The 12,583-nt window shown below is 44.0% G+C and overlaps 2 protein-coding genes across 3 annotated transcripts in view; both read right to left on the bottom strand.

The window, feature by feature from the left end:
- Nucleotides 1–589: 589 nt before the first annotated feature.
- On the bottom strand, nt 590–5,509 carry LOC101851531. Of its 2 annotated transcripts, none has more exons than XM_005108068.2 (2): nt 3,700–5,509; nt 590–3,660 (listed from the first exon to the last, which is right to left on the bottom strand). In XM_005108068.2, exons 1-2 carry the CDS (start codon nt 4,316–4,318, stop codon nt 3,539–3,541), a joined length of 741 nt encoding a protein of 246 aa, XP_005108125.1. In that variant the 5' UTR covers nt 4,319–5,509; the 3' UTR covers nt 590–3,538. The 2 variants fall into 2 exon arrangements, with proteins under 2 accessions (XP_005108125.1, XP_012943364.1); XM_013087910.2 differs by having other exon boundaries at nt 3,739–5,509.
- A 1,666-nt stretch (nt 5,510–7,175) lies between these two features.
- LOC101853261 (monocarboxylate transporter 12) overlaps nt 7,176–12,583 on the bottom strand; it is a gene marked incomplete in the record, with an annotated part of 14,641 nt that continues 9,233 nt past the window's right edge. Inside the window, 4 exon segments of the mRNA XM_013087907.2 lie at nt 7,176–8,198; nt 8,562–8,687; nt 9,364–9,602; nt 11,088–12,402. Coding sequence (XP_012943361.1) covers nt 7,975–8,198; nt 8,562–8,687; nt 9,364–9,602; nt 11,088–12,402 — 1,904 coding nt within the window.

The following is a 12,583-nucleotide window of genomic DNA, read 5'->3' as shown; positions in this document are numbered from 1 at the left end:
GGGGGGGGGGGGGGGGGGTTGGATGGTGACTAAGATTACAGGAATAGAGAAAAGGAAAGAACAGACAGAGAGGGGCGGTAGGGAGGGAGGGTTTGGACACCCTCTGTTGGTCTGTGGCTCCTCCCAGTTGAAAATGTACACTTGCCATAAGTATGTCAGGGAAAACTCTTGGTCAGAAAACATTCTTGCACACATACAACATTGACTGATCTTTGACCTTAATTATGGTCGCGTTTAAGGACAAGCGGGCTAACCCAGATTTCTAGGGTTTCCAGAAATCTTGACCTACACCAAAAGTGGGCATTGCCCTACCTATAGGAGAAGTTTGGTTTCATTGGTGTGATATATTAAAATTTGTTTGGTTATAGAGAAAACTCTCCTTGTCTTTTAAAGAAACTGAATAAGGGGCAAAAGTTTACCTTTGACTTTCTCAAAACAGCATTTTTCGGGATAGCCCCCCTTGTGCTTAAAAGCGACCAATTAACAGGGAAGATAGGTGGATTCTGTTTGCATCTTTACGAGGTTGAATGAACGGAATCAAAAATGTAAAAACAGTGAATACCAACACTCATAAAACACTGACCAAAAATTATGACTACAACAAATTTATTTACAAGCAAACGTAATGTATGGCGAAGTGAAAGGTAAACAGCTCCACACGGATACCCAAAGACATACATATCAAAACCTGGGAGTGTCCCATCTGTCAGAGTTGTACATCCGGGCTGATATACCGACTGTTGGTTTTTGTACAAATACTCTCCAAATATAAGGTACAAAGTTACCACTGATACTTCTGAATCACACACTGCACTTGCAGGCAACAGAAGAAGACCTCTGTCAGTCGTACGCTGATGGGGAAGTTAAAAATGGACAAGTATGTTTCCATACAGAGGATTTTTGTGTTTAGATTACATGATATCAAACAAAACTAAGAGTGCAATAAATGAGTACTGTAAAAACATTTTATATGTTTTGCAAAGGTGTATATAAAATAGGATCTACATCATAAAACGAAATGGAATGAAAAACAAAAGCAATTAATATGATTCCACCATGTGGCAACACGTATGATTCTACTCAATTGAACACGACTTGAATATGTTGTAGAGTCATATAAAAAACCCAGACAAATTAAATGTGCAGCATTTTGAAAGAAGTGCACTGGACGCTGACACGAGGCCACTGAAAGTAGGTCACGTCTGTCACTGTAAGGCACCACAAAAGATAGGTGGAAAAAAAACCAACAACACGCACATAGGAAAACTGATCAGCCATACTGTATATAATGGTGGTGTACAAGAGCTGCCACTTCATCCAAACGTGCAAGTGACCACCGTCTCGCTGAATATCCAAATCTCATTGTTTGAGGTAGACAGACAGCTCTCGAAGAATTCCCCTCTCTTTCATTACAACGTCACGGCACTCGTTAGGTTTGGACAAGCTGCATCGTGATCACACCTTACAACAAGACCCAACGCTACATGAAAACGATATAGATTATGTCAACAGAAAGTAAGCCATTCTTTTGTTCAAGGCAGTTGATTGGTCCACTTCCATAGAGTAAACAACCTGCAGCCATATTGACAACAAAAGAACGTCAGAATCTCATCTGGAAGAACAAAGTTCTTCACACTGGCAAAAGAGAACACAAAAACAAACTGACCTCTCATCCTATTCTTCTGATTTAAAAAATCTATGCTGCCCTCGAAAAATATATTTACATGTTTTGAATAAATCGAAGGAAGTAACTTAAGGCATACAACCACTATCAAATCATTTGCTCCTTCTGTCACAATTACTCTGACCTCCCAAAGTTGTTTGCTATTGGCTAGCAGCCCCTGTGAAGGTCACACATATTACGAGGAAAAAGATCTGTTGTTCCCTGAGGGCAACACGACCCCGTGGAAAGACAACATGACGACATGAGGTGTGTCGAATCACGAAACAGAACGACAGACAATTCCTGGGACAAGACAAACCGTAGGGGACCGTGTTACTCTGTACAGCAGGCAAACAAACTAATGGTCCTACCAAAACAAATAAAAAAAAAATTATCTTTAAAAATGTTTTAACTTCTCTTCAAAATGTTCACAATGAGCACTTTCCTTCTTCATTAACGTTGTTGTTCACGTTTCCAGATCATATCACGACACAGGAGAAACAAGACGCTACAAAATATGATGAAGGAAAACAAAAAATAACTCAGCATGCATTTATTTCCCCTTTCTCATTAGTGATCATATTATTTGGGAAGCAAACGTCTTCAGTCACCTCCAACAAAATGTAGAAAGATCTCAGTCACACACCTCTCTGATGGAAAGTGAGGAACATTTCAACACCACAACTCCGAGAGCTCCCCCCCCAGACTATGAATGTTCACCTAGTGCCTTCATAGAGTGGGGGGCATCTACAACGAAGTCTGCTTCCACCGAAATCTGCAAAGAAATTTTCTTTTCTTGCAGTTAACCGTGTTTGATTTAAGAAGACTCCACTGCATGTGTGATAGTTTTTATTAATGTAAAGTGCATTGAGCATTTTTTAGAAAATGGAAATGCACAGCATTAATGCCATTTATTATTATTATTATTATCATTATTATTATTATTATGTTTATGGTTGCGCAATTGTTCATCATAACATGTATGGCTCTTTGTCCTATACGACAAACAGATAGGTTCTAGAGGTACGAGAGTTTATGAGCATTGGCTCAGTATGCCTTTTACCTTCTTCTTCCTTAGCTTCTCTCACCTGACCGACTGTTTTCTGAAGTGATGGGGCCAGAGCTAGAGACAATACCACGACAGAGGGTCATATCAACAGAGGGTCATATCGTTGTACATTGGATATATATATATATAGAGAGAGTATCCTCTACCTTATCACAGAGAAAAGAACGTTTTTCCTTTCAGTTTCATTACATCATTAAAGAAACAAACTTTTGGAACTTTCCACTGGACAATCCACCAGCAACAAATCTCTACAAACTTAACTCTGTGAGCAGAAAGGCAGAGCAGATTACCGACGACAGTGAACACTGCCACAGTTGATTGATGTAGGACTACTGAAACAGTATGGAGGACAGTAGGCTACCTTGGAAAACACAATAGTAGATTAGTATCTTTCTTTTGAATATTTACTTTTCTGTATCCATGAGAGAAGAGCAGTACATTGTGCTGTGTTTCCGTTCTCAGCACGGCTCCTTTCACCTTGATCATCACTACTTTCTTTCCTGATTTCACTGAGACAGAATGAGACAGAGTGAGACAGAATGAGACAGAATGAGACAGAATGAGACAGACAAACTGGGCAGTAGACCTAGCTCTGCACATACTACTGGGAACAATTCACCAAGAAACTCTTTTACTGTTTTCCCTTCATTCACACTTACAAATGCGCAACGATTTATTCTCTTTTGGGCCCCCAAACAAATGTACAAATAATCTACTGTCTATACCTTGACCATCAATAATTTATTTCTAGAGGCACCAACCGCCCATGTCCAGGTTCTGTTTCAGCCTTTCTACTCTATGGGCTATCAATGTAAATCTCTCCACACCCAGAAGACAAGCGAACCTCTGGGAAGGAAATTTCTCACGAAAGTCACAAAGGGAAAAAAGCAGCAAGTGTTGTCCTGAATTTCCAGCACCTTCTTCTTGCCTATAAGTTTGTAAATTATCTGAGCCACCCTCTTCTTGCCTATAAGTTTGTAAATTATCTGAGCCACCCTCTTCTTGCCTATAAGTTTGTAAATTATCTGAGCCACCCTCTTCTTGCCTATAAGTTTGTAAATTATCTGAGCCACCCTCTTCTTGCCTATAAGTTTGTAAATTATCTGAGCCACCCTCTTCTTGCCTATAAGTTTGTAAATTATCTGAGCCACCTTCATCTTGCCTATAAGTTTGTAAATTATCTGAGCCACTGTCATCTTGCCTATAAGTTTGTAAATTATCTGAGCCACCCTCTTCTTGCCTATAAGTTTGTAAATTATCTGAGGCATCTTCATCTTGCCTATAAGTTTGTAAATTATCTGAGCCACCCTCTTCTTGCCTATAAGTTTGTAAATTATCTGAGGCATCTTCATCTTGCCTATAAGTTTGTAAATTATCTGAGCCACCCTCTTCTTGCCTATAAGTTTGTAAATTATCTGAGCCACCCTCTTCTTGCCTATAAGTTTGTAAATTATCTGAGGCATCTTCATCTTGCCTATAAGTTTGTAAATTATCTGAGCCACCCTCTTCTTGCCTATAAGTTTGTAAATTATCTGAGCCACCCTCTTCTTGCCTATAAGTTTGTAAATTATCTGAGCCATCTTCATCTTGCCTATAAGTTTGTAAATTATCTGAGCCACCCTCTTCTTGCCTATAAGTTTGTAAATGTGAGGCAAACAAAATAAACTGGAGCAGTTATTTTGCTATCCCTGTCCGCTCTGGAACTCCGGAATATCTTTGGGGACTCGCAGACATACTTCAAGAAACCTGATTAGTGAAACCAGTAAGATCAAATGTTGGGAAACACCATGGAAGAGAATGTTACGACAAAGTTAACGAAGGCATCCCGGCGACAACAGGGGACGGAAAAACAAGGAAGAAAACTGTGATCGATAAAATGCCCACCAGACAGCAGACAACAGACAACAGACAGCAGACAACAGACAGCAGACAGCAGACAACAGACAGCAGACAACAGACAGCAGACAGCAGACAGCAGAGACAGCAGACAGCAGACATAACACATGGACACTTGAGGCTCAAACTATGGCTGCTCTCACCCAGCTGGTGGAAAAAATTCTTCCAAAATTGTTTCACCAAAGCACACAAGAAAAAGGCTTCCTTCTTTACAGTGAAAAGATGGAAGTGGTACAAGATGTGAATACACTACAGGGAAGAGTCTGGGATCAGAATGAATGATTGAGTGAATGTGTAGGCAGTCTTTAAAATCTTACAAGCAAATATCCTTATATTCAATTGTTCACTTGTGTCAGGAAAAAAAAACATCTTTAAAGTGTAGACAGCATGTGGAAAGTGAAGAGATGAAGTGAAGACTGTTCATTATTCCAGAAGGTCACAGTGACTGTAAAACTCAAGTAAATCTACAGGCACATGTCGCGGTGTGGGGAATCAGGCGCTCATCAATTTGGGGAATTATGGAGTTATGCTATTAAACGAAAGCTTGTCTGTCTTTCTTGAACTTGGTTAAAAAAACCCTTGATCTATCTTCTACAGCAGCAGAGTTGTGCATGATTCAACAAAGCAGCCGTTTCCCAGTGGCACCTCGTGCTACAGGTGAGTGCTGGCACTTGCTCAACAAACTAACATATCTTTGACTTTAAACAACATTTTTCCATAAAATTCATCTGAAAAGGTCTTGAATGTATGGAAGGAAGGTTTCTGGGAAAAAGAAATTGCCCCAACATTTGGAAACGTACGGATTTCTCCATTCCCGAAAAGTTGATGAGAGCCCGATTCCACTGTTACGACCCACACACTCACACATAATATATATAATGTTATATCCTATTTGTGCTTTTCATACTCACCCTCATACACATGCACATGTATACATATCCATATACATATACAGGATGTTTATAAAGTGACTCTATCGTAAGGCTGAGAGTAACCTCATTTGTCGATGGCACATATTCTGGTCACCCAAACGTCTTTGGCCTGACTCTACCATAACTTCACAGACACCCTCTATATATATATACATTTGTTTTGTTTTGTTTCGTGATCATACAATGACAAACCAAACCAATGTGAGTGCCAAAGTTTTTTGAGCAGAAAAGGGAGGATTCAGTCGTGACATTGGCTTGAGCAGAGCTTGCAGCAACAAATAATTGCAAATGTTGGGTACAGAAAGTGAGTACATTGCAAATTGCTTTTGAATATCTGTCTTCAAAGGCACAGAAGCGTGAGGTTTACAGCGTATATATAATATACATATTATTGAGAATGTCACTGATAAGACAGACGGTCAAGCATAGAGATTATCAGACGGTCTCGCAGACATGAATTTTCCATGTAAAACCAGCAGAGCACTACTGCCTTACAGAATGCAACAAATTAACTAAAAAAACATAACATCCTCTCCAAAAAAACATAACATCCTCTCCAAGACAAAAATCTCACATCAGAAACAGTATGCCACTCCCTAGGAGTGATTTTTAGAAACAGAAAAAATCCCATACTTTAAACAACTCAGCCGGTGCAAGGATTTAAACTCAGGACCATTACATTCCCCGTGTTCACACCATACTTTCATCCTCTGCAAGCCAAGCCATGTCTGACACTGAAACAAAGCAGAACTGGACCCCCCCCCCCTCCCCTTACCCCCAACCCCCTAATGATACATACCATGACAGCGTAGATATCTGAACCTGCGTAGAGCGTCGGAGCGAGTATAAAGAACAGCAGCACACTGACAAGTTGGCAACATCAAGACAACTGACACCGGGTGGGGGGGGGGGGGGGATGGGGATGGGAGGGGGGAGGGCCCAGTCTGGGCACTAGGGGGGCAGGGCTGCAGTTCCCACAGAGTTCTGAAGGACACAATGACATCCTCGTCCAACCACTCACAGAGGAACATCGTAGCGTAACAAACAGGCGACTCTCACACGCACATTTATCAGCGGTGCCCATTGGTATCATTAGTTCGGTTCCGTTTGGTTTTGTCTGTTTGGGGCTAGCCAAATTGTCCTCCGTGGGAAGGGCAAATCTGACAAAACTGACAAAGTCGATGATGACCGTCAACAACAAACACGTGTGTTTTCAAGGCCATGCGTCGGGCCATCAGTTTGGGCAGCGGTCTATTGAAAATCTAAAATGTGGACTGAAGCCACCGGAAACTGAACCGAACCAATCCTCCCACGAGCACCGCCTGTTAGGTGCACAGAAACTGTTCTACAAAACATTTATAATAGAAGTGCTAGTGTAAGCTATGACATTTATCAGCTTGCACAGACAAAGTCCAACAAAACTTTGGTCGTCTACAGAGAGCACACAGCAAGCACTTGGTGATGTAGACTTTCCCACCAGGAACTCAGAAGTATATCTGGTCGCTTTTAAAGACAAGCGGGCTAACCCAGATTTCAGGGGTTTCCAGAAATCTTGACCTACACCAAAAGCGGGCATTGTCCTACCTATAGGAGAAGTTTAGTTTCATTTGGTGTGTATATTTGTTTGGTTATAGAGAAAACTCTCCTAGTCTTTTATTGGCAGAAATCTCTTCCCCCTCTCTGTCAGAGAGCTGCCCCTTCCAGAGACACAAAGCAACAACGTATGGTCAGTTTCTCCTAGACATTTGTCTCTTTCCAGTCAAGTCACAAACGCTCACACAAAACAAAAGCTCCCATTAATTAAGCAATAATGCCCACACAGTAAAACTTTCTGATTTGTAATCTGTACACAACAGGTAGGATTTCCCATGTTCCTGGAAAAAGACACTTCTCATATCTGTCTCTGATTTCATGGTAACTTGAAATAGAGAGCACTCAAGATATGAAAAGACATTTTTTACCCAGAAAATCTTGCAAGAAAAACCTGACACACAGGTATCTGTTACAGTCTGTCACCAGGTATCTGTTGTCTGTTACATTCTATCCCCATGTATCTGTTACATTGTGTCACAAGGTATCTGTTACAGTCTGTCACCAGGTATCTGTTGTCTGTTACATTCTATCCCCATGTATCTGTTACATTGTGTCACCAGGTATCTGTTACATTGTGTCACAAGGTATCTGTTACAGTCTGTCACCAGGTATCTGTTGTCTGTTACATTCTATCCCCATGTATCTGTTACATTGTGTCACAAGGTATCTGTTACAGTCTGTCACCAGGTATCTGTTGTCTGTTACATTCTATCCCCATGTATCTGTTACATAGTATCACCAGGTATCTGTTACACTCTGTCCCAAGGTATCTTGTATCTGCTACACTCTATTCCCAGGTATCATCAGGTATCAGGTATCTGCTACACTCTCTCCCCGGGTATCTGCGAGTCTTTGCCGTCCGTGTTCTCGGAGACGGAATGTTTCCCCAGCTCCATATCGCGGACCAGGTTGACCATGGGCACCTTGCGCTGGTAATAGCGCTCGACGAGGGGCAGGAAGTACAACATGGCACCGCTCACCGCGATCAGGATGCCCATCACGATGAAGGAAATGTCGTAACTTCCTGTCCAGTCACACAGCCAGCCTGGGGGTGTAGACAAACAGGTCTGTTATTGCTTGATCATCTACTCTCTTCCTCTCCTCTCCCTTTTTCTCTTCCCCTCTCCTCTCCTCTCTCTTTTTCTCTTCCCCTCTCCTATTCTCTCTCCTTTTCTCTTTTCCTCTCCTCTCCTATCCTCTCTCCTTTTCTTTTATGTGTTTGTTACTCTCTTGTAACACCTCTAATCTTCGGCACTTCTTAAATGACCTTATTGTGTTGCAAGTGCCGTAAAACTCTTACTAAAACTAAATATCCTTTACTCTTCTTCTCTCCTCCTCTCCTCTCTCTTTTTCTCTCCTCCTTCCCCCCCCCTCTTTCCTTCCCTCCCTCCCGCCACACCCTCCTCACCTGCGATGGGTGGTCCAATGAAGGTGGCCGCCCCCTGGAAGAGCAACAAAAGGCCGAACGAGTTGGTCAGGTACTCCAGACCCAAGAGGTCAACCAGAACTACGGAGGTCAAGGACACGTACACACCTGGGGACGCACAGAGAGGTGGGGACTGTTAGAATGTACATACACACACACACACACACACACATACACACACACACACACACACACACACACACACACACACACATACAGACACACACACACACACACACACAGACACACACACACACACTCACACACACACACACACACAGGCGGGAACCGCTAGAATGTACATACATACACACATATATACCCACCTGGACACACACACACACACACACACACAGGCAGGGGACTGCTAGAATGTACATACATACACACATATATTCACACCTGGACACACACACACACACACACACACACACACACACACACACAGTACATTAAATGTACATTGTGAACTTTGAGTTTGATACCTGGCATTGTATCATTCTTGTGAGCTCTCCAGTTTTATATTTTAATTTTAATATTATTTCTGCATTTTTGAAAACTGAAAATGTATGTGAAAGTTCCTTCATGTGTGCAAAAGAATAAAGATGGAAGTGTATTTAAAAAAAAAATTATTTTAAAAATATAAAATATATGTATATGTGTGTGATACCGAACTCAGCATCATAAGCGACCAGACAGACAGACAGACAGAGAGACAGAGAGACAGACAGACAGACAGACAGACAGACAGACAGACAGACAGACAGACAGACAGAGAGCTCACCTATAAAGATACCAAACACAGCAGCATAGGTGACCAGCAGCGCATAGTCACTGGCGGCGAGCGGGCTAAGCGCGGTAGCCACGCCACAGATGGTAAGCGCGGTGTTGTAGAGCATCAGGCGGTTGACCCAGGGCCGGTCCGAGAGGAAGCCAAAGATGACGCGCCCCGCCGTGTTGGCGATCCCGATGACGGAGATGAGCATAGTGGCCCGGTCCTTGTCTATGCCGGCGAGGATAGCTCTGAGGGGAAATTGGGGAACATTGGGGTGTACGGCTTCAAATCAAGAGGAAGACCAAGAAAGACCTGGCTGGATGAGGTCAAAAAGGTCCTGGAACAACACATTCTATCACAGACGCTACACACCTAGCACAGGACCGAAACCTGCACCTCCCCTCCACATCACAAGGATACCAGAGGAAGGGAAACGTAAGTAAAAGTACGGGGGGGGGGGGGGCATTTAGCAAAATTTTGTATATTATATATTTTTGGGTAAGTGTTTTAAGGCGCCCGCAACTGCATAACGTCTTATGAGCGTGTGCGTGTGTATGTGGGACACATTCAACATTTTCATTTGGTAGGAAATTTTGAATTTTGCCCGGGTGGCGGCCGAAGCGTACTCTTATCGATTTTGGACCACCAAGGGTTCTTTAACGTGCTCAACTTGCACACGGGACCTCCAAAAATTTTCACCCTTGTCCGAGAAGGCTAGGCGTAGATCTTTCCTACCAGAAGATCAGGGGTGTGGCTGAAAGACAGCAGTAAGAAGGAGCCAAGGAATAGCAGTAGAAAGGCTGCAGAAAGAGTCAAAGCCCAGAGGAGGGGGCAAAGGAGGTGAGGGGGTGGGGGCAGAAAGTGGAGACGAAAGCAGACGACAGGACATTGTTACACAGCAGGAAAGGAGGTGAAAGGAGAACATTTTAGAGAAGAAACTTTTCCGTCACTATCAGGATTTGAACCCAGGAGCTATTGAATGTGAGGCGAACACCTTAAGCTGTAGGTCACAAGATAGATAGGTCCTACAGTAGTTACAACTACAACAACAACTATAATAATAATAATAATAATAATAATAATAATAATAATAATAATAATAATAATAATAATAATAATAAAGATGATGATGATGATTATATTAATGATAATGATATTGTTAATGATGATAATGATAATGATAATAATAATAAAAATTTCATGATAATACTATTATTATCAATAATAATGATAATATTGATATTGTTAATAATGATAATAATAATAATATTATTAATATAATAAAAATAAATAAATAATAATGATGATGATGATGATGATGATGATGATGATGATGATGATGATGATGATGATGATGATGATAATAATGATAATGATATTGTTAATAATGATAATGATAATAATAATTTTTTAAACATAGAAGAAGAAGCTAGCAGCACAGGATGACGGTTGGAGAGAAAGAAGGTGGCCAAGAACACTTTGAAAACAACACTACAGGTCCTGGTTAATGAACATCGTAAGTCCAACACTGGCTTCTTCTTCTTGTTCCTTCTTCTCCGTTCTCTTCTTCTTCTTTCTCTTTTTGTTCTTGTTCTAATCGTCTTCTTCTTCTTCTTATTCCTTCTTCTTCTTCTTCTTCTTCTTCTTCTTCTTCTTCTTCTTCTTCTTCTCCTTCTCCTTCTCCTTCTCCTTCTTCTTCTTGTAATTATTCCACTATTTTCTATTGCACTCACCTGTCAGGAAGGAAGATAAAAGGCATATTGAATCCTATACTCGTAAAGAAATTGGACACGGCGAACATGAGAAACACGGGGTTCTTGAGCAGCTCTGTGGACAGCATGTCCCTCATGGTCGTCCGGAACTCCTCGGAGAAATTGAAACACAGGCACGATACTCCCCCCTCCCCCTCTCCTTTCCCCGCTCCTCCTCCTCTCTCCTCCCTGGGCCGGATGTGCTCGTGAGACAGGGAGGTGGACACCGTGGTCTTGTACACGTCCGGTTGTGAGCGGTACATGGGGATGTTGAGCAGACTGCCGCTGTAGAAGATGTCTTTGCGCGTGAGCGGCGAGAGCGTGTTGGAGCTGCCCCCGTGGTGGTGGCGGCCCTGCTGCTGGGAGGGGTGGATGTGACGTTGTCTCACGGCCGTAGACCCGGCACCCCCGCCGCCCGCGCCGTCTGAGGGAGAGAGCGCGGAGAACTTGTTGAGGGCACCCTCCGACCGCACCATGTTGGCGATCTCGCTGACGGAGTCCGTGTCGGCGGGGACCAGGCTCTGGCTCGCGGTCAGTCTCCGGACCTCTTCCACCCCCAGGGACAGGGGCAGACTGCCGGGTGTGGTCACTGTCTCCACCAGACTGTTCATCCGCACCATCTCTGACGGCGGGCTGGCCACGTCACTGCGGTCATCCTGCAGGCTGGACACAGACACTGCGCGCGGGCCTACCACGTCGCTTCCGGTGTCCGGCTTGCCACTGAGCAGCACAGCCTTGCCGTTGGGCAGCGCGTGCCGCTGTTGTAGCGAGTGGATGATCTCTAGCCCCTGGGCTGCCGTGAATCTGTTCCCGTCCTCGCCCTCCCCTCGTCGCCGGCTCGGGTCTAAGTCTTTCTCCACCAGCACCTGTATCTGGCCAATCCCCGCCCCTCCCCCACCACCACCACTCTTAGCGCCCCCTGGCGGCGGTGGTGTGGTGGCGGTATCACTGTCCCCCGTGGCTCCACTCGTCCCCAGCAGTCTCTCCTCCTCCGTGCTGGACGCCGCAGACGAGAGTGACGCAGATCCCGCGCCACGCTTCCCGCCAGAACCAGGCGACGCCTCCAGGGGCCGGAAGAGGATCCCGCAGACGATGACGTTGAGGATGACCCCGCCCAGGATGAGCATGGCGCCCTGCCACTGGTACTCAACCACCAGCATCTCCGTGAGCGGCGCCATGAACATAGTACCGAACCCAGACCCGCACACAGCCAGGCCCGTGGCGAAGGAGCGATACTTCTCGAAGTACTGAGCCACACACACGATGGCGGGCAGGTAGATGAGGCCGAATCCTACACCTGGGGGGAGAGAGACAGGTGTGGTGATATGTGGGGGTGTGTGGGTGTGTGTGGGGTGTGTGGGGGGAGAGAGAGAAGTACTGAGCCACACACACGATGGCGGGGAGGTAGATGAGGCCAAATCCTACATCTGGGGGGGAGAGAGATAGGTGTTGTGGAAAGAAAGAGCGGGATAGGGAGA

This window comes from Aplysia californica, unplaced genomic scaffold (genome assembly GCF_000002075.1).
Source record: "Aplysia californica isolate F4 #8 unplaced genomic scaffold, AplCal3.0 scaffold00657, whole genome shotgun sequence".
Classification (NCBI taxonomy): domain Eukaryota; kingdom Metazoa; phylum Mollusca; class Gastropoda; order Aplysiida; family Aplysiidae; genus Aplysia; species Aplysia californica.
This window is presented reverse-complemented; position numbering and strand designations above follow the sequence as displayed.